The sequence below is a fragment of the Nyctereutes procyonoides genome, unplaced genomic scaffold, assembly GCF_905146905.1.
Source record: "Nyctereutes procyonoides isolate TBG_1078 unplaced genomic scaffold, NYPRO_anot_genome, whole genome shotgun sequence".
Classification (NCBI taxonomy): domain Eukaryota; kingdom Metazoa; phylum Chordata; class Mammalia; order Carnivora; family Canidae; genus Nyctereutes; species Nyctereutes procyonoides.
The window spans coordinates 2,517,285-2,540,163 of NW_026575133.1; the positions used below are offsets into that span (position 1 = coordinate 2,517,285).

General features: G+C 42.5%; 1 protein-coding gene across 1 annotated transcript in view; it reads right to left on the reverse strand.

The window, feature by feature from the left end:
• PIK3AP1 (phosphoinositide-3-kinase adaptor protein 1) overlaps nucleotides 1-22,879 on the reverse strand; it is a 117,146-nt gene that overhangs the window by 87,872 nt on the left and 6,395 nt on the right. The window contains exon 2 of the mRNA XM_055346188.1: nucleotides 20,187-20,603. Coding sequence (XP_055202163.1) covers nucleotides 20,187-20,603 — 417 coding nt within the window. The remainder of the gene's footprint in view (nucleotides 1-20,186; nucleotides 20,604-22,879) is intronic.

Here is a 22,879-nt window from a genome sequence, read left to right on the forward strand (position 1 = left end):
GTATGTTTGTGTGACAGGGAGGTATTGCAAATTTAGAAACAGCCCCATCCCACCCCACACCCCTTATTTGTTCAATAGCCAACACTGTACATATGGGTCTTTGCTCATTCCAGCCAGCCATCATTCCCACCCACACCAGAGATGAGGCCTTTTATAAACATACCACCTATGATCTCCAGGTGATATAACTACCTATAGTAAAGGGGGGTTGGTGGTAAGAATCAAAGGACAAGATAAACTGTCAGAGGAAATTAGCACTTGACTCCATTTCAATACAATACTCATAGAGCCTATGGAAATGTACTAATATTTCATCAGAAAATCAGGTTGTAATAGGGATTCCGTTTCTCCTTTAAGTAGTATCTATTTACATTGAGCTGTACATCCAACTGACATGGGAAAAGGCTGCCTCAGAACCAGGGTTGGCTCTTAATGAAGGAATAAGCAAACAAAAAGCAGAAACAGACCTATAATAAATACAAAGCAAACTGAAGGTTGCCAGAGGGAAGGGGGTAGGAGGAAGGGCAAAATGTGTGAAGGGGAGTGCCTTCCAATTATGGAATGAGTAAGTCACAGGGATGAAAAGTGCATTATTGAGGCAGCCTGGGTGGCTCAGCGGTTCAGTGCCACCTTCAGCCCAGGGCCAGATCCTGGAGAACCAGGATCGAGTCCTGCGTCGGGCTCCCTGCATGGAGCCTGCTTCTCCCTCTGCCTGTGTCTCTGCCTCTCTTTCCCTCTCTGTGTGTCTGTCATGAATAAATATAAAATCTTTTAAAAAAAAAGAAAAGTGTATTATTGGAAGTAACATCAGTGGTACTCTAACAGCACGGTATGGTGACAGATGGGAGTTACCCTTGTGGTGACCTCAGCATAACATACAGACTTGTCCAATCACTATGCTGTACAACTGAAACCAATGCTACATGGTGTGTCAACTGTACTTTAATTAAAAACAAAATACTAGGGTCAGTCCTTTAGTTGGGCTGAACAACCTCTCCGAATATCATTTTTTTCATATTGCTGCCCCAAGAACAAAGAGCCCTCTGAGACAAAAGGGGCAAGACTATATTGATGTCAAAACGCCTTATCCCACTGACTCAGGTTGATCTTTTTTTTTTTTTTAAGACTTTACTTATTTATTTGAGACAGAGCATAAGTGAGAGAGAGCATGAGGGGGAGGAGAGGCAGAGAGAGAGAGAGAAACAGGCTCCCTACTGAGTAGGGAGCCCGATGTGGGACCTGATCCTAGGACTCCAGGATCATGACCTGAGCCAAAGTCAGACGCTTAACTGACTGAGCCACCCAGGCGCCCCTCAGGTTGGTCTTTATAATAATCCTTTTCCCCACTGTCCCTCCCCAGCTACTTCTTAGCCCAAATTCAAACACATCCTGTGTTTTTGTACCCCTCTGCCTCACGCATAGAGTTCCCTCATCCTGGGATTAATTCCCTCCTGTTCTCACAAATTCCTCCTAAAATCCAACCATCTATTTCAGTTCCATCTCTTCCATAAAGTTTTCTACTAATCACCTCCTAAAAAAGCTTTCTGACTTTGGAAAGTGTACACGCAGGCCTCCCTCATTCCCATGTACTGAATTCACATACCGGGCTACTTCCTCTACTTCTGCCCCACAATCAAGCACCATGTCCTTCTGGATCTGCCTGCTTTCCACCCCTCCCGATTGCCATCTCCTCTCCATTCCAACTGCCTCTACTCAGGTTAGGCCCACATCACCTCTCCCCTGGAAGATGCACTCACCTGCTGCCGAGTCTCCAGCCTCCAGCCCTGACTATGCAGCCACCAGACTGAACTCTCTAAGGATGAATTCCGATCATGTCAGACCCCAGCATTCAGCTCTTCACTGTCTCCCCATGGCCTTCAAAGCAACGTCTCGGCTGCTTAGATAGATATGAGAGTTTTCAACATCTGATCTCCCCTCCAGCCTTCCCCTGAAAGCTCTTGACCAGTGGTTCTTAAACATTAGTACCCACCAGAATCATTTCGTTCCTACATATCTCCCAGTCCGTTCCACACAGATATTCTGGTTCATTGGGTAACAGGGAGGGCTGAGGTATGTGAATATTTACAGATCACGTGGGATTCAAATATATGGGAAACATGAAAATTTGTAAAAATACAAAGTTCAAAATATTTGGTTCTGGGCAGCCCGGGTGGCTCAGCAGTTTAGCTCTGCCTTCAGCGCAGGGCGTGATCCTGGAGACCTGGAATCAAGTCCCATGTTGGGCTCCCTACATGGAACCTGCTTCTACCTCTGCCTGTGCCTCGGCCCCCGCCCCCTTCATGAACAAATAAATAAAATCTTTAAAAATTTTTTGGTTCTGCATCAAAACCAAGAACATATGGTTCCGATGCAGGATTTTGAGGCTTACACTTTAAGACCATCTGAAAGAGACATTGTGAAAACAGCACTGAAGACAAATAGTTTTTGAGAAGCCACTGAATGCAGTGGTCAAGACTAGAAGTTAGGGAGCAAACCTGAAGTTCCCATGGGTTTCTAGAAAAATAACAGTGCTTCCGGGGCTCATCTGCAGAATGACATATCAGCATCTCTCTTACGGGTGACAATTAAATGAGCCGATCACTGCAAAATGGTTGGCACAGCATTCAGCACTGTAAACATTCTATAACTGGTGGACGCTGGAGGAAAACAGTAAAAAGCAGCATAGTCCACGGCCCAGTTTATAGTGCCTCTGGTTTGGAATGGACTTTAGAGATTCCTTCTTCAGCATCCTTGGCAGATGTATGTCCAGCTTTAACCCAAAGGTTTCCAGTGACAGGCCTCTGTCCACCACCTCCTGGGGCAGCATGCTCCATTAGGCCAGTGTAACCTACCTCCTGAAGCCTAGCAGAATCCTGCTTGTCAGTCACTACTGTCCATGAATCCTGAACTGCCTTTGGAGCATCATCAGACACCTTCTTATTTCCACATAACAGTCTCTCAGATGTTTGAAGGTAGTTATCATGGCTTGGTGTTTTCTTCTAAGACAATAAAGCACGGGGGATGGAACTCTGAGTTCAGTGCTACAGGCCTAGGCTTTCATCTCCAACTGGCTGGGTATCCTTGGGCAAGTTCTTTGACAGTGCTGGGCCTCAGGGCCACTCTCCCCCACCAACTCTGTGATTCTGTCACTATACATCCCCTCTCACTCCTACTCCTCAGGCACAGGCACGTTTCCAGCTGCCTCTGTGCTCCACAAGAACAGAGCAACATTCCCCTTTTGCAAGAATTCTTGACCTGTTCACTCTCACCCAGTGGTCTGAATGGAAGCTGCTAAGCTTTTAGGAACCCCACACCCCAGGCAATCCATATGGGCCATTCATGGTCCCTCCAATCCCCTGGCTACAGTTAACTGGCTTAGACACCTGACCCAAATTCAACTAATTAGACCCTACTGTGGGATTTTTAAGTTTTGGACTGGAAAGAACAAGTTATCAGTGCCTTTCCAGGAGGTGGGATTGGAAGGAGTGAGAAAGGACAGCTGCTAGGGGTTGGCATTCTCCTTGGAAAGGACTTATCAGAAAACAATACCCTTGGGGCACCTGGGTGGCTCAGTAGGCAAAGTGTCCAACTCTTGATTTCCACTTGGGTCCTGATCTCAGGATTGTCAGATTGAGTCCTGCATCAGGCTCCATGCTGGGAGTGGAACCTGCTTATGATTTTCTCTAGCCTCCCACTCCATGCACCCAAACTCTTTTTCTGGGAAAAAAAAAGAAAAGAAAATGCTAACTATATGCAGAGTGACATGGGAAGGAGAGGTGAAAAGGTAATGTGGAGTTCAAGTCCTTGGTTCTAGGTTATCTCAGGACCAACTGCACTCCTGCCCTTCCTGTTTGCTAATTCCTCTTTTGTCCAAGTTGGGGTTCTTTCCTTATGAACAAACAAGTCCAGAGTAACATCACCTTTCTAAGTAGGCCTTAAATGAAGATGGCTCTCGGTTATCTGTTCTCCCTATACACACCTCCCCCTGCAACTAACTTTCTACTCCCCTACCCTCTGCCAACAGTTACTCCAGATGTGTAACGAGAGTCTGTGTATAATACAAGAAGAGCTGTCACTTCTTCCAGTCTGGCCACTGTTCAAAAGGGCAGTTCAAGACTGCATCTTTTTTCTTTTTATTTTTTAAGATTTTATTTATTCATGAGAGACACACAGAGAGAGGCAAGGACATAGGCAGAGGGAGAAAGCAGGCTCCCCACAGGGACTAAGCAGTCACGCTGATGCAGGACTCGATCCCAGGACCCCGGGATCATGACCTGAGTCAAAGGCAGATTGCTCAACCACTGAGACTGGTGCCCCAAGACTGTTTTTTTTCTTTTTTTTTTTTTTAAGATTTTATTTATTCATTCATGAGAGACACACACACAGAGAGAGAGAGAGGCAGAGACACAGGCAGAGGGAGAAGCAAGCTCCATGCAGGGAGCCTGATGCGGGACTTGATCCCTCGTCTCCAGGATCACACCCTGGGCTAAAGGTGGCGCTAAACTGCTGAGCCACTGCGGACTGCCCAAGACTGAATCATAAAGCAGTCATACGCGACACCTTGCTGACTCACAAAGAGCATATTGTCACCACAGACCCCCAGCTCTTTTTAATGTAAACCAAGGAAGTCAGGACTTTTCCTCTCCCATGCTCCAACTGAATAATTCAGTTTGTTTTGTTATAGGAGTAGGGGGAATGGGGAGAGATGAGGTTTGGGACCTAATTGCAAATAAACACTTAGCCTCCCTAAATGTCACACGTTGGCTTGGGACCAGCATTCAGGCCAGTGGAGACTGTTGGGACTCAAGGTTCCATTGTCAATAGCAAAGCTCTCAACTAGTCTACCATATGGAATGGTTTACAAATGTGCCAGAATATTCATTCCCCCAGTTATCTGCTTGGTGGAACAAAGCTTAAGGCTCTGAACCTACCTTAGTGGCTTCCAACTCTGAAAGCCGTATCATCTTCTGAGTACCCCTATTTCAAGTCTCCATAGTTATATAGTTATGGTAACATAGGAAATTAAACTTTCTTTTTTTTTAATTTATTTATGATAGTCACAGAGAGAGAGAGAGAGAGAGAGAGAGAGAGAGAGAGGCGCAGAGACATAGGCAGAGGGAGAAGCAGGCTCCATGCACCGGGAGCCCGATGTGGGATTCGATCCTGGGTCTCCAGGATCACGCCCTGGGCCAAAGGCAGGCGCCAAACCGCTGCGCCACCCAGGGATCCCGGAAATTAAACTTTCAAAAAAAAAAAAAAAGAAATTAAACTTTCATAACAAAGAAGTATTTACTAACACAATGATCATTTACAAAATTGGTCTCCACTTAAACATCTCTGCTTACTTAATCATGCTATATAAGTCATTAAGTCATGTTTTCATTCATTAAGTCATGTTTTTATTGCTTGTTCTCATCCACATTTAGGATTTCTCTACAACAAACAATAAATGTGGGGCACCTGGGTGGTCCGTGGTTGGGCATCTGCCTTCAACTCAGGGCACGATTCCAGGAATCCGGGATTGAGTCCTGCATCCAGCTCCCTGTGAGGAGCCTGCTTCTCTCTCTGCCTGTGTCTCTGCCTCTCTCTGTGTGTCTCTCATGAATAAATAATTAAAATCTTAAAACAAAACAAAACAAAAAACCATAAATGCAATGTGATTTGGTTACATTTGGGTTATTCTAGATTTTGCAAAAGATGCAGAAATTTTTGAGGTTGATGAAAGTAATGTTGGAAAACCAAACCACAAGTAAAACCACTGTCCACTGGACAGGTTACCAACTGAACAGGAGGAAGTCCAGAGAAATACTGCCTAATAATCAAAAGTGAATCATAAGAACCCATAATGATTGAGAGGAGGCTTTGAAAACTCTAAAAATCAGTTATGTTTCAACACAACTGTTTTTATTTTTTTTTAAGTTTTTTTTTATTTTTATTTTTATTTTTTTTATTTATTTATGATAGTCACAGAGAGAGAGGCAGAGACACAGGCAGAGGGAGAAGCAGGCTCCATGCACCAGGAGCCTGACGTGGGATTCGATCCCGGGTCCCCAGGATCGCGCCCTGGGCCAAAGGCAGGCGCCAAATCGCTGCGCCACCCAGGGATCCCAACACAACTGTTTTTAAAAAGTCAAATGTGAACTAAGGAATGTTATCTTGTGCTAGCATAAAACTGTCAGAAAAATATATTTAACCCCTACTGCATAAAACCCAGCAACAGTTGATTCAGTTTCTGTGTGGCTTAAGAATTAGCATATCGCTGAAATTATATTCAAAACTGTGTGATATGATCAAACTAACTTTCTTAATGTTTAGTTTTGCTTTTCAAAATAACCCCCCCTTTTTTTAGTATTTACTATGAAATTTTGACCCCTGCTTAAGAATATCCACTTTACCTGACCTTTTCCCAGGATCTCCTGTCTTTGAATTATGAACTAAACTTGTGTCATTGCTATCACTGCAACTTTCAGCTGTGGCTTCTTGCCTACTCCACCACAGAAACAGAAAAGTTTCACCCCTCTGCCTTCCCATGTGACAAGCCTTCAAAACTCAGAAGACAGTTTCCAGGGCTCCAGTGAAACTTCTTTTCTCCACAAACTTATCTTCTTTAAATGTTTATTATCTGACAATTTAAAATTCTCTCATTCACTCCATTCAGTCATTCAACAATTTCCTGAGAGCCTGCTATGTGAGAAACACTGCTGGAAGTACTGTATTTTATAGCAGCGAACAGAATCCCCACTCTCCCAGGGCTTACACTGTACTGAAGGGACAGTAAACAAAATGAGTGGATGGATGGATGGAAGGATGGATGGATATCTCTACATGCCTCCCATTAAAAGAATTAACACTCCTCCAGGTAAGCTGACTAATGCAGGATAGAAGAGGACCCTCTTCTCTGACACCAGTACTTCTGTTTATAAACCTTCAAGTGGCACTTATTGTTTTATCAAAGGTGATGGTGCTCGTTGACCATGTTTAGCTTGCCTCCAACTAAAACTACTAGATCTTCTTAAAATATTATCTTCTTACTAGATCTTCTTAAAATATTTATTCTATTCCTTCACTCTGTTTCATACAACTGTTCGGTTATTTTCTCAGACCCCGTACTGAATTTTATATTGATGCTCATTAACTTCCAACTTATCTTTAGCCTACCCTTCTAATGAACACACATTTAGAGGAAGTAGACTGTGAAACTTTCAAATTGTGGGAACATGTTAATATATAAACCTAACATCACTGCTGTCTTTGAATTTAAGAAGCAAAATGTTCATTTTAAAATGGAGTGCTTGAATAAAGCTACTCTAAGATTTTAGACTGTCCTAAATACTACTCTGAGAAAAATGGCTAACCTGCCTAAAAGCCATGGTTAAATGGACTCTGTGTTACTATTAGGTAACCATATGCATAACTTTTTTTCTTTTTAGAGATGGGGTGGAGGTGGTGGGGGAGGAAGGGGTGGGTAGAAACAGAGAGAGGAAGAAATAATCTTAAGCAGGCCCCACACCCAGCACAGAGCCAGATGTGAGGCTCAATCTCAAGACCCTGAGATCGTGACCTGAGCTGAAATCAAAAATGCTTAACTGACTGCGCCACCCAAGTGTCCCACCATATGCATAACTTCTGCTATCACTAGAAGCCAAGGTGGATGCTCAAGAAGCTCATTCTTTCCTTAATGGATGCTATGAGGAACTATCAAAGGGGCCCTCAGGACATCTCAGGTCCTCTTATTATTCAAAGGGAGTTCTCAGACTTCTGCCTCATAACACTGGACATACCTGGCATTAAGTAATTAATGGGACAAATGGTAGTTTAATGGCCCTCCCCTTCTAGGACACATAAACTTTGCAAAGGTAGGAATTATGTTCACTTTTTCATCAAGTCTTCTCAGGACCTTGCAGAGTGCACCCCTGTGACAGGCACTCCATAAGCTCAATAAATATTTGTTGAGTATAAACATAAACTAAGTCTCATCTCTAAAAAAAAGTCTCGGGATCCCTGGGTGGCGCAGCGGTTTGGCGCCTGCCTTTGGCCCAGGGCGCGATCCTGGAGACCCGGGATCGAATCCCACGTCAGGCTTCCGGTGCATGGAGCCTGCTTCTCCCTCTGCCTGTGTCTCTGCCTCTCTCTCTCTCTCTGTGTGTGACTATCGTAAAAAAAAAAAAAAAAAAAAGTCTCATCTCTGCCACTAACTCTGTAACATTGGTAAGTCTTCTAATTCCTCTGGGTCTCACTTTATTCCTTTTAAAGTAAAGAGGTTGGGCCAGATAATCCCAAAGTTTTATTTTCTGATGTTAATATTCTGTGTTTCCATCCTGTGGACTCAATGGCTCCCTGTCTCTATTCTCCCATCAGAGACTCTAGGTTGTTTCCAGAATATGCACAAGTTGTAACACATGAACACACTGGACCATGGAAGGGACTGGGGTGAAACAATGCTGAATGAAGGGTTTCTACAAGCACTGAGACTCTGATTTCGAAGTGAATACAAAATAAAAATAAACATTTAGGCAGCCAAATGAGTGTACAATTCTTCCTGTGTTAACATTTTTCCTGAAAAATTTCTAACACAAAAATGCTTCACAATTACAGCCAGAAATCTCTGGCTACAAACCAAGGCCTTGAGAAGTGATATTCAGAAAAGTTCTAGAAAATGAAAGGAGGAATCTGCTTCAGAACAAATAGGTTGGGATCCCTGGGTGGCGCAGCGGTTTGGCGCCTGCCTTTGGCTCAGGGCGCGATCCTGGAGACCCGGGATCAAATCCCATATCGGGCTCCCAGTGCATGGAGCCTGCTTCTCCCTCTGCCTATGTCTCTGCCTCTCTCTCTCTCTCTGTGTGACTATCATAAATAAATAAATTAAAAAAAAAAAGAACAAATATGTTGACTCTGCAAGGAATGCTAAATCTGTATCCTGCAACAGATATGCTTCCCCACATTTTATATGCTCAAAAAAATGAGTCAGCAGTTAACACTAATATTCGTCTATCTGCTAGCTTTGATGGGTGTCTATCTTTCTGCAAGCCTTAACTACAACTATAGCTCAAACATTAATGTACTTGTAAAAGGAAACTTATTTAGCCCAATTTTAAAATTAGAGCACTTTCATTTCATCATCAGCCTCCCCTCTATTTCCTGTGTTATCAGATGTTCAAGAGAGAGCCAACAGTCTGTTTGTGAAACTGGCAACTTGGCAGACAAAATATGTATGTTCAACCAGCATTCTTTTAAATAAGAACCTAGTATGTATCTAGCCTTGTAAGAGTGGTAGGGAAGATATACATATGCAGAAGACATAAACCCAGAAGAAAAAGTACCAAGGAATTTCCAAAATGACTAAGCCAATTTTAGAGGTCTTTCTTGAACTCTATAGATGTCTTCACTTTAATGATCTCCTTTAAAGAGACACACCCAATTTAATCTCTGCTACAAATAGACCCACACATACCATACACCCCATTCAGCGAACAATTCCAAATTGTTAGTTTCTAAAACAGCTTAGTGATTCTCCCCTACCCTGTGGGGCAGGATGTCATACCTGGTGGTTTTCTTTTCTTTTTTTAAAGATTTTATTTATTTATTTTTTCATGATAGACATAGAGGTGGGGGCAGAGACACAGGCAGAGGGAGAAGCAGGCCAGGCCCCATGCCAGGAACCCGATGCGGGACACGATCCCAGGACTCCGGGATCACGCCCTGGGTCAAAGGCAGGCGCCAAACCGCTGAGCCACCCCGGGATCCCCTACCTGGTGGTTTTTAAGTATGGACACAGTATAAAAAAAGATGCACTCTATCAACCTTGTCTTGCTTTCAATTAGCTTAAAGTTTGTCTTTAGATACATCCTGACTATATGATACAAGACAAACCTGCTCCATGGAAATGGTTGATGATCCAAATGACACCAGCAGCACATGCCCCAAAGAAGGATACTCAGGAGAGGGATATCTTTCTCTCCAACAGAAGCACTCAAAATGGGACCAAGAATAAGGAAAATGGGTAAGAATCCATGAATGCACCCACACATCCAGACATCCATCTAACCACCGTCTATTGGGCACATTGTAAGAGGGACAGGGAATTTGTATTCTATTTGTCATGCATAAAACATCATCAGTTAAGACCAGCATTCTTAAAAAACATAAATACAGGGATCCCTGGGTGGCGCAGCAGTTTGGCGCCTGCCTTTGGCCCAGGGCGCGATCCGGGAGACCCTGGATCGAATCCCACGTCGGGCTCCCGGTGCATGGAGCCTGCTTCTCCCTCTGCCTGTGTCTCTGCCTCTCTCTCTCTCTCTGTGTGTGTGACTATCATAAATAAATGTAAAAAAAAAAAATACAGTGAAAATAAAATAGCTTCCATGTGTTTCTTCCCCATGGAAAAGGCAATTTTATCAATTATTGATTTTGCTCACTTCTCAGTGTCTTGGAAAACCAATCAACCACTATTTACCTAGATTTTACCAAAATGGCTAATTTAGGAAGTCTTCCTCTCAAAAGTCTATATGACAAGCATACTGTGGTTTCTCCAATGGGCAGATAAAGAGTCATGTACAGCATAAATCATCCTATTTCCTTGGCTCAGACACATTCTCAGTCATGTGAATGGCAGTGGAAACTAGATTGAAAAGCTGTCAAAACATCCTGTAATAATAGGGAAATTAACAGACCTATTTTGTCATGCATATTTGCCCCTATTTCCCCTACCTCATTATCTTCCTATAGACCTACATTCATAAATCTACACACAGACCATAATAAACAGTATGTGTAAAATGTTAAATATGTGCATTCTTTCATTTCCACCCATATAATGGCCTCATGTTATATTCTCCTAAGACTGAATTTAGGGTAATGTCTATAAACAGAAAGTTATTATTATGTCATTCAAGGTCCTGTTTAAAATTCTATTGTGAAGGAGAACTTGTTAGCTGAAATAAAACTTGAAATTGTTAGCTGAAATAAAACTATATACCTTGGTGGAATTTTGAAAATTATCAGATTAAGACCCAGCAATGCAATGGAAGCCATGTAAAACCACTTGGAATTTCATGGCTGTAAAGTCTCAGATGTCAACTTGTATTCCTCCCAGCTTTTTAAAAAGGACAAGAACAGATACAGGGTGACTTGCCCAAGTGACTTGCCCAAGGGCGGCAAAAGCAGTGAAAAAGTCTGTGAAATATACACCCATATTCTCTTACTTCTTGTCACAAAGATTGTAGTACCCTAAGAAGACATGATCCAAATTTGATTTGACAAGAGTAAAAATATGACTAAATGATAAGTAGCCAGTATTAGCTCATACAGAGTGAGGTGCAGACATCACAGCAATAAACAGACCAATACCATATCGCCCCGCCTTACCCAGAAGATCAGTCCCATGAAGCTGAGAAAAAGGCCAAGGAGTTTATATAAAGGAATTGAACCTGAATTCAACCTACTCGGATTAGTTGGGTACAAGCCCAACTCCTTCCTCTAGATCCTTGAAATCTCCATGACTCCATCATTTTTCTCTTTTAAAATTCCTAACTGGAAGTAAAATATGAACACAGTAGAAAAATGGAAACATCAGAGAAATGTCTAAGACAAAAAGTCCTCCATCCACCCAAAAGCAACTACTATCAAAAATTTCTTGTCTATCCTTCCAGGTAAAAAAGCTCTCTATGCATATATTGGTATAAACATAATTTTTAAAATTATATATCTACAATTATCCTGGTTTGTCTTCACTTAGGTTGCCAGGAGCTCAGTCTCAATGGTCCAGATGATAACCTGGTCATTTCAAGGACAGAAATCCTGTTGTTAATCAAAGCTAATCTTAACTGACACTGAACTTCTAGAGCCTGGGAATACAGCAAAACAGCTAACAAAATATAGAAAGGGAAAAAGGAAATAAAAAGATAAACAGGTATCATATACAGCCCAGCACCTGGCAGACAGATGCTCACTTAATACTTTCTGAATGACTGACTGACCAAACATATGAATTAATGGAGAAACCAGGCGAGCCATATTGTTAACACATACAATATTCAACATATTAAAATATTAAGTGATAGTGCCCCAATTCTCCAAAAAGTAAGTACTCTTCTTGATCTACACTGTCCAATATGGTGGCTACTGGCCACAGGCAGCTATTGAATATTTGCAATGTGTAAAATACATACCAGACTTTAAAGACCTGGTATTTTAAAAAGATGTAAAACATCTCACTGATGATATATATATTGATCATATGTTACAATAAAAATATTTTAGATATACTGGCTTAAGAAGACCAAATTATTAAAATTAACTCATTTGTTTCTTTTCTTTTCTTTTTTTCTGCAGCTACGAGAAAACCTTAAATTCCACATGTGGCTCACAATAGACATTTTCTGGATAGCACTGCTCTAGAGCATAGGCACCATTACAGTAGTGACTGTGTCTGTCCTTCCCTGCTCTATCCTAGCACAGGGCATTGGAAATAGTAGATGCCCAATGAATATGTACCAGATGAAAAGCTGGTTGTGGTATGTAGATAAGGCCATGAGTAGGCAGGCCTTGGATTGCATAGCCTGAGGCCCTTGCCCTGATCCTTTTTATGGACAAGCAGCTGTGTGACCTTGGGCAAGTCACTGAACCCGCCTAGGCCTTGTTTTCCTCATCTTTAAAATGGGCATAATTAATTAATTAATTAATAAAATGGACATAACGATAACATCTTCCTCACAGGAAAATTACATGGACCAAATGAAATCATGTCTATAAAAAAGGGTAAAACATATGTCAGGTTCCTTCTGAGTTCTAGTATTCTCTATGACCAACAGTCCCAGAAGTAAGAGGCAAAAAATACTGAAAGAACAGGGTAAACAACTAACTAAGGAAATTCCTGTATCTAGTATTTCCATCCCAGCACAGGATAGAAAATTGAGACAAAGACAGGTACAAAGGAGATTCTCCCGGGAGTGGAAACTTGAACGTTCATCACTCCCTCTTCACTGCATCTCACCAACCAACCACGGTTGACAGAGGGACGTTCAGATACCTTCCTCCAGGGGCCACACAAAAGCTAGTGAACTAAGAGGAGGTGGCCATCTCGGTGGCTGACGAAGCAGCAGGGGTGGCCAATTATACCAAGCCACCTGCGGCTCATAGCTCTGTGGGAAAATTCATAACCCTGGGGGCCTCAGAGGCCTGGGGGCGGGAGGGGGGTGCTAGTTCCACAGGCCGCAATATCTTCCTTAATTGTTTCAGGCACAGCTAGGAGGGTGAACTTACCTTGTTCTACAAGGCAGTTTGGGCACCTAGCAAGGAAATCCAAAGGACCCTGGGACAGGCCATGGCTTTCTAATGAACACCAGGGTGGATTTTAGCTATCCCAGTTGGACACCTTCTTCCCCAAATTAAAGATTACTACAAAAAGTAAGAAGAGCTTAAGGAAGAAAGCCTCCATCAGCAGGGGGCATTTAAGGAACCTAGAGGAGCCAACTCCACAGTGCTTAAACCACAGCAGAGAAAGAGCAGATCCAAATACCCATGGCCTTGAGGCAGAAGAGCAGCAGAACAAAAATAGTCCTTCTCAAGAGGCCAAAGGTCATATTCACCCCTCAGCTCTGCAAGGAACCACAGAAGCCCCAGAAGTGAATGACTTACCATCAGTATGGCCACTGCACCAAGGAGAACAAGGAGGGCGCAGTGACTTCCCCTTTGTTAGGAGGGTCTGACTCTCCTCCCTTCTCTGCGGGCTGCTCCCTGTGACGTGGAAACAAGTCAGGCTGTGGCCGAGCTCCAAACCCCTGGGACCTCTGCCCCGTGACCTGTCTCATCACAGCCCATGGGGCCTGCAGCTGCCTGCTCCCCTAACCACAAAGCCAAGGGACAGGGCACCAGGCAAGAAGCAGAGCCTCCAGCACACAGCTGTGGGGCAGAACCAATAGCAGAGATTGTTGAGATTTCCATTCCTGGGACTCACCCCTCTGAGCTTCTGGTTCAACAGGCCTGGGGTGGGAGCCCAGGCACTTTTGCCGGCAACGGTGTGATCTAGTGAACTCAGCAAAGCTTCCCTATCCCTGATCCTGTTTCTTCCATGAACTCTTGTCATTCCTGTTGTCTCCATGCAGAAAACAAGGGCAGTGAGATGAGACTCTGGGGAGAGCAAGGCAATGTGGAGAACATTCTAGAGTCTGAAGTTCCCTCAGTTCCAAAGAGAGCTGCTCCCATCTTTGTGCAAGTCACCTACACTCTCTGAACCTTAGTTTTCTCATCTGGGGAATGGTAATAAAACCATCTACCTACTCAGGATCATTGGGGGGAATAAATTACATAAAGTATCCACTGCATTACTCTTAATAACTCTCAAAAAAGCCTTTATGTTATTATTAGCGCTTTCTGTGAGGGGAAGGAAGGGTGCAGGGCAGTTCTCCACATGAGTATCTCTGCAAGAAAGACTGTGCATGTAAATAAGTGACTTAATCAGCCATAAAGGGAAAGAAAAAAATTAAATTACAACAACAAAAAACTGTAGTAAGAGGCGCCATGGATTCAGGTTATAGGGAGACTGCAAGAAGATACACAGAGTAGTCATGCCACCCTATTTCCAGGAACCCTAAAGAGATAAGATTGGGAAATGGACAGATTCACAAAGATTTAGACACAAAGTTGCAGGAAGCTATATTGCAACATTATTTTTTTTTGGCAACATTATTTATAAAAAAGGGAAGATTGGCAATAACCTACAGGTATTTTTTTTAATTTTTTATTTATTTATGATAGTCACACACAGAGAGAGAGAGAGAGAGGCAGAGACACAGGCAGAGGGAGAAGCAGGCTCCATGCACCAGGAGCCCAATGTGGGACTCGATCCCGGGTCTCCAGGATCGGGCCCTGGGCCAAAGGCAGGCGCCAAACCGCTGCGCCACCCAGGGATCCCCTACAGGTATTTTTTTTAAATATTATGATAAACATATGTTACTTCATTTCAGAAAAAAATGTTCCTTTTTATTATTTTTTTTTAAAAAAATTATTTATTCATAGAGACACAGAGAAAGAGAGAGAGAGAGGCAGAGAGAGAAGCAGGCTCCATGCAGAGAGCCCAACGTGGGACTCGATCCAGGGTCCCCAGGATCACACCCCGGGCTGCAGGCAGCGCTAAACCGCTGTGCCACCAGGGCTGCCCAAAAATGTTCCTTTTTAAATTTAGGAAAATATTTTGGAATCCATTTAATGAGCTGAAACCATTTTTAAACATCTAATTATCTTTCTTTTAAACTCTTTTAAACTCCAGTATGATATTCAGATTAGCACATTCATATCAACAAAGGAAGACCAGATGTGGGCATATCCCTCCAAATGTTCCCCATGAGAACAAAGGGCAAAATATATTATAATTTTGGGTATCGCCAGAACTTCTGACATACAAGGCACATGAAGAGGGATAGGGCGAGGCAAAGAGAAAACAATGCATATAAAGAAGCAGGTAAGGTCTCCAATATCATACTGAATAATATTAGAAGAATTAGGTCTAGTGCTTGCCTTCCTCCTGCACGCACGCGCGCACACACACACACACACACACACACAGATGAGAACTCAGGAAATAAAACTCAGTATCACCTAGCAGCAAGTCCTTTTCCACACACACACTAACAATCTATTTTTGTATTCCAGGGAGATTTGCAGCAAAGAATAGAGCGCCAGTAAAAAGAGGAAATAATTTCTATGCTGTACCTGGGTTTTTCTCACTTCCTTATTTTAAAATAATCACCCAATTTAAAAAAAAATCCAGAACAATAGTACAGTGTTCTATGCACTGGGTACATATCACTGCAGATATTTTGGAACTAAACAGAATCAATTCAAGTGTTCTGAGTAATTTACCATCTTCTTAGAAAACTTATAATGATACATTACAGTGCTGGGGGCTGGAAGAAACCTTCCAAATCATGTGGTCCAACCCCATCATTTTACAGATGAAGATCTTGGGAAACAAACTGCCTGCTCTAACACATGAAAGACTCTAATTAAAACAACTGCTCAATTTGAAGGTAGCTGACAAATTTGGAGAGAGGGTGAGAAACAAAATAAAACCTCCAAAACACTTTTTAGTGGAATAGTAATTATGATCAGGGGGTCTATTAAATGAATAAACAGTAAGGATCGCAATGGAAGAATAACCTTACTCCAATGTCAGGACCACTTACATCTGGAAAACTGAGATTAAAAGTTGCCAGAGCTCAACTTTGAATCTGTGAGTAGGAGCAGAGGAAGAGAACCCAAGAACTCAGCCTTGAAGTCTATTGGCCTAAGTACCAAACACTGGCCTAGGTTCACACCTACACTGACAGGTACCCCTGAGTCACTCTGATGTGATGAAGGTGCCTCTACCTTCTGAAAAGTGGAGATTGGAGAAAATGGTCCATGCACCAAAGAGGGACATGACCACTGACCTGTCAAAGGAAGAGTGGCTTAGACCCTTGCTCACATACTCAGTAGACCCTTGACCAGCAGCATCAGCATCACCTGGGAACTTGTTAGAAATACCAAAGCTTGAGCCCCACCCAGATCTACAGTCAGAATGTGCATACTGACCAAATCCCCAGGGTCTTCTTGAACACATAAAAGTTTGAGAATCACTTATTTAGATAACATAACAGCAAAAGAAATATAATTGACTAACTATAACCCCATTTACTCTACGATTCTGGAACAATTATCTTATTACCAGCTCTGCTCTCTAAAGCTCTTGATCTTTAAGCTTTAAGTTTTAAATGGTCTAACATTTCACCTAAATTTCAAATGCTCTCAATGAATATCTCATCAAGTAGTCACTTTTTTTTCAAAAGGTACCTCAATGTTAAGAATATATATATATATATATATATATATATATATATATATATATATGCATATATGCTGGGAGCTTCACCGTTTTTAAGGATTACATAGATTATAACTTGAGGTCTTTTTTTCCTGCCATTTTCTGCTGAGGTCAATGCAGGAACATGACCAAGATTTTCTCAGGGAAAGTTAGAAACCCCTGGGAGACTTGGGCAAAGGAGGAAGAAACGTGTTCACAACAGAAATGTGTTCCCAGAGCACCTGGGTGGCTCAGTCCATTAAATGTTTGACTCTTGATTTCAGTTTAGGTCATGATATCAGGAGATGGAGCCCTGTGTTGGGCTCTGCACTCAGCTGGGAGTCTGCTTAGGATTTTCTCACTCCTTCTCTCTCTGCCCCTCCCCACTCTTCAAATAAATAAATAAATAAATAAAATCTTTTTTTTTTTTTTTAAATTTTTTTGTTTTATTTATTTATGATAGGCACACAGTGAGAGAGAGAGAGGCAGAGACACAGGCAGAGGGAGAAGCAGGCTCCATACACCGGGAGCCCGACGTGGGATTCGATCCCGGGTCTCCAGGATCGCGCCCTGGGCCAAAGGCAGGCGCTAAACCGCTGCGCCACCCAGGGATCCCTAAATAAATAAATAAATAAAATCTTAAAAAAGCAAGAGGAGCGGGGGGAGGAGGAGGAGGATAAATGAGAAATGTATTCCTGGTGAAAATGAGGAATATCATGTAAAGGAATTTTATAGTCAAGAGGCTATGAAGGTCATATGGTCCAGCCATAGCTCCAAAGCTGAATCCCTTTAGGCCACATCTAGAGTCTCCACTCACATATTCCCAATGTTGTAAAACTCATCACCTCCAAAACCAATCCATTCCATCTTTGCACTTTCTAATTGTTAGAAAGGTTTCCTGAAATTTGTCTCCCTATAGCTTTTAACAACCCTACAATCAGGAACACCATAATTATTGTCCCTAGCATTAATTCACCCCCATTATCAATTTTCCATTACATTTCCCACTGAGATTTTCTTTCTTAACACAGAAAGTCAAAGATACAAGTTCCATGTGTTTATTTCTTTGAGAGTAGGGAATCTTATAGTAGTGGGGTGTACAAAATTTTTCTTTTTTGCTTTTATTTTGAGACACCTTGGGAAAATCTCATATGTACAAGAGAAATATTAAAATAAACTATCACAAGCTATAGAGAATATGACTAAGGGCATAATTACATCAGCAACCTAGTTTGGGATAGTGCTGTTCTTAAATATAGTTTTAACCCTAAGCTTCCTGGAAGTCAAAGCAGGTGTGAAATGGGATAAGAAGGTGATGCTTCAGAAATGTTTGAGACTCCCTGGCCTTGGGGAATCACAGATGATCAATCCTGGAAAGTGTCTTACTTCAAGTTTTATTCTGCCTCTTACAGAGAAGGAGAGTGACTCCCAAATACAGTAAGTGACTTGCCCAATATTGGGCACCAAGTTAGCGCCATGGAGTGTCCCTATCTCTGGTCAATGCTCTGTTTGGCATACTGTCAGATTCTGAGTCTTGAGTTTGTTAAAGATGCTTGCCTAGCATTAAAATCAGAGATATAGCATCACATTACTGGGCTGACCAAGGGCAATGGCTATTAGTACCTGAAAAACAAACCCAAGCCATTCTAGCATACACAGACTCCTCAAATCCCAAAGTCCACAAGTCTAACACCAGATAAGAAAGTTATATTGGAGCCACAAGCCATCTTTCTTCCTTCTCCTTCCTAGAACTCCTTTTGTCCCTACCTATCCATTGATTCTGAACTGCAGTTTCCACTAAGAAGCTTATTTTAATCTCCCATTAAAATAATCTCTTTCTGATGACAGGTTATTTGTTCTCAGAACAGAAACACCACAAAGAAAGACTTTGTTCTTTCAGAAATACTTAAAGCTAAAGTCCCATACCATACTGAGCCAGAGTCATGAATAAAAAGTAAATGATCATAGGCGATCAATTTATCCAGGCATCTAAACATTGGACACACTGAAACAATATTAAAAGAATCCTTCTCAACATTTTTTAAAAATAGCACCACTGGAATATTTTAAAGAACAGTCTGTTAAATCATGCAGTGTGAGGTGCCAATACAGTGACAATACATCCACGGAGCCGTCAATGACTGGCTGGTGGGTAATAGTGGCCTGCCCACGAGATCATAATGGACCACAGCAGTGACATAAGCACATCCGCAGAAATAACTACTTGTGTTTCAGTTCTTTGTAAGTTTAGGCAGATCAAAACTCCCTCAAAGCAATGAAGTGTAATCATGCAAGATTGAATTATGTGCTTTTTCTCTCATTGTGCTCTTCTGAAATAAATGAAAGCAAACCCTAGAAGAATTTTTTATCCAAGTTCCAGGCATTTTAGGTGAGACATCTTTTATATTAACCCTAGTCATTTATATTACAATTAGCCAGAGTCTCCATATGTTTAAGAGATCTGGTCATATTTATTGGTTTAGAGCAGCCTATTCCCAGATAAAAGTATCGAAGAGGTCATGTAAGCTTCGTAAGTTCACCAAGAATTAGTGAATTCTTGATTCAGTTAATCAGATGAGATGGGATGAATGAGACACATTAATGCCCAAGTCACAGCAGGGATAATTGAGCATAGCTAAATCAACCCATAATTGTCCAGGCTTCTTTGCTGGCATCGGATATAAGATATCAAAGGGCTAGAGAACAGAGATAAACACATAGCCCACTCATAGCCCACAGTGAGGCAAAAATAGAAAGCAAAAGAGGAAGAAGAGCTGTGACATGCCTCCATCCCAGAACGTGTCTTCCGCTACCGTTAATCAGACTGTATGTCACATTTCCTGGGGCCACTGAAGTCATTAGCCCTGGCAGCGAGGACCAGAATTTTCCCACTTTAAAAGGAGAAACAGGGCAAAAGACAGAAGCTAGGCTAGTGGGAAATAGAGAAGAAGGGTATTTCTCTGTAAACATGTTATCCAAAGTGATACACTTTCCACAAAAATCTTAAGGTCAATGATGATATAATGGAAGGGGTTCAAAAGCAGGGAAAGCTGCCTCACCTGAAATGCCTGGGGCCTGGATGACTCTTTTTTTTTTTTTAAGGGCTTGTTTATCTTTTTTTTTTTTTTAAGATTTTTATTTATTTTTTAAAAAAAGATTTTTATTTATTTATTCATGAGAGACACAGAGAAAGGCAGATAGAGAGAAGCCGGCTCCCTGCAGGGAGCCCAATGTGGGACTCCATCCCAGGACCCCAGGATCATGACCCAAGTCAAAGGCAGACGCTCAACCACTGAGCCTCTCAGGTGTCCCAAGGGGTCACTATCTTTCCTTGAGAAGACACCCTTACCTTCTGAAATGGCCTTCTTCACAGCTGCCACATAGGTCTCAGGCTCATCGTCACAGGTGAGCTCCTGCCAGTGCACCCAATCTGGAAAGTAGTCCAAGAACTCCTCACTGTCCGGCACCCCACAGAGCAGCCGCACCACCCGACGTGGAGGATGGAAGGCTCTCTGCAGCAGGGGCAGGAGGGCCGGCTGGTAGAAGCACTGCACCAGCTCCACAGACAGCAGCACTACGACGCAGCGCGAGCTGAGGAAGAAGTTCAGGTCCTTGGCTGAGAAGGAGGCCTCAGGGCTCAGCCTGTAAGTCAGCGTCTTCTGGCTACGGATCTGCCGACTGGACAGAAAGAGGTCCTGGAGGTACTGGCACCATTCCTCAGCATCTGGGCCGTAGACAATGAGGATGTCGCATCTTCCAACCACCCCTGAACAAGAATGAGGCACAGAAGCATGTTAAAATACCTGCTCTCTCTAGGACTCCTGTGACCTGCAAGATAAACCATCCAGACAGAGGTCCTGGCACCCACAGTCTTTCACAGTCTGCCCCAAGGATAGCTGTCAAACCTCTTTCCCTACTTACAGTCTGCATTCCAGCCATACCAGTCTCCCTGTCTCCCTGTCTCTGCCTGAAGATACTATGCCATTTTAGAGCTTTTACATCACTGTCACTTCTGCTGGCATGCTCTTCCACCCACAGCTGGCGCAATATAAAATGATAATGATGGCAATAAATTGACGACAATGATGATGACAGCAAGAGCAAGCACTTTATAGAGAGCTTACTATGTTGCAGATGCTTTTCTACACACATTGCCTGGTAAACTCATTTATTCATCACAGTAACCTTATAAGGTACAGAATACTATTAGACCCATTTTAAAGGTGAGAAAATTGAGAGGTGGCAGGTTACATAAAACCCATGGTGACAGGGGCAGCCTGGGTGGCTCAGCGGTTTAGTGCCTGTCTTGAGCCCAGGATGTGATCCTGGAGACCCAGGATCGAGTCCCACGTCGGGTTCCCTGCATGGAGCCTGCTTCTCCCTCTACCTGTGTCTCTGCCTCTCTCTCTCTCTCTCTCTCTCTCTCTCTCTGTCTCTCATAAATAAATAAATAAAATCTTTAAAAAAAAATCCATGGTGACAGAGTCAGAATTTGAACTCAGACAGTTTGGCCCCAGAACCCAGCTCTTTCCCAAATACAGTGGGTATAAGCATAGGTATGGAATCAAGTAGCTAGAGTTAGCATCTTAGCTCTGAGTTATCAGCTGTGTAACCTTGGCAAGCTACTTAAACATTGTGAACATCAGTTTACTCATTGGTAAATGGATTTATAATGGCAATACTTACCAGTGTTTTGTGAGAATTAAATTAGATTATTTCATATAAAGTGCTAAGCATAGTGCCTAGCTTGTGGTAAACCCTCATTAATTGGTAGCTGCTGTTATCGTCTCACATTAATAGAAACAATGCATGAATGTAAACAATAATTGCAGTTGAATTAATGCTTTGATCTACACAATACCATCGGTAAAGTGTCCCTCACCACACCTGGGCTGTGACATAGGCTTTCTTCTCCCTCTCCTAAAGCATAAATGCCAGAAATAGAGTCCAAAGCCTCAGAGAAGCAATGAGTTTAAAAGAGCTTTGCTGGATCAGTTAGCCCAAATTCCTCATTTACAGATAAAAGAGACATTTCATCTGGGAAGATGAAGGGACTCGCTTAAATGCACACTAAGCAAACTAGTCACTAAGCCAGGACTGAACCTCTGGCTGTTCTGGTTCCCTGTCCAGTCTTCTCATGTCTCACCTGTTGCCTCCCATCAGGGATTCGGTCAAGATTCTTATGAGTAAGGGCACCTGGGTGGTTCAGTCGGTTAAGCATTCGCCTTCGGCTCAGGTCATGATCCCAGGATCTTAGGATCAAGCCCCAAGTCAGGCTCCCTGCTCATCTATCAGCCTGCTTCTCCCTCTGCCCTTGCACCTCCCCCTGCTTGTCCTTCCTCTCTCTCCCTCCCTCTCTCTGTCTCTTTCTGTCAAATGAATAAATCAAATCTTTTTTAAAAAAAATTTTTTTTAATTTTTTAAAGCCCAGTTAAAGAATCTTACAAGTCATAAAGCATATCTTCCAATTAACAAAGTTCAAAGAAGTTTGGCTCTTAACATACTGTTAGAGGAGGTCTCTCTTCCACTAACTCAACAAACTGTTCTCTGTGACTTGGAAGGGGTGAGCATAGAGGAGTCTCCACTCACTGAAACAATACAACAGGGATCCTTCCTCCCCATTCTGAGAAGGAAGGTGCTCAAGTCCGGTGAAGCTTCAGAATTACCTAAGTTGTGGATTATCACAATTAAATATCAGCCCTGGACCATTTTTCATTGAGTGGTTCCTGGCAAAAATGTCAAAGGCAGACCTGGGGCAAGACATGAGGCTGTAAAGTCTGAAAACATCATGGGAGCACTCCCCCTTCCTATCCCATTTTCCACCGTATTCAAAGTATAAACAATGACATATAACATGTAAACCCAACACAGTTCTGACATCCCCAGGGATAATATTACCAAATTGTTAAAAATAGCAAGTAAGGAAAAAGTTTGGGGATTCTTTTTGGAGTCTCTGCTTTGCTGGAGCCCTAATCCAGGGCTAATATAAAATCCAACAGGCTCTCAGCAGGAGCACATTGGGAGTACTTTTGAAGGGGAGTT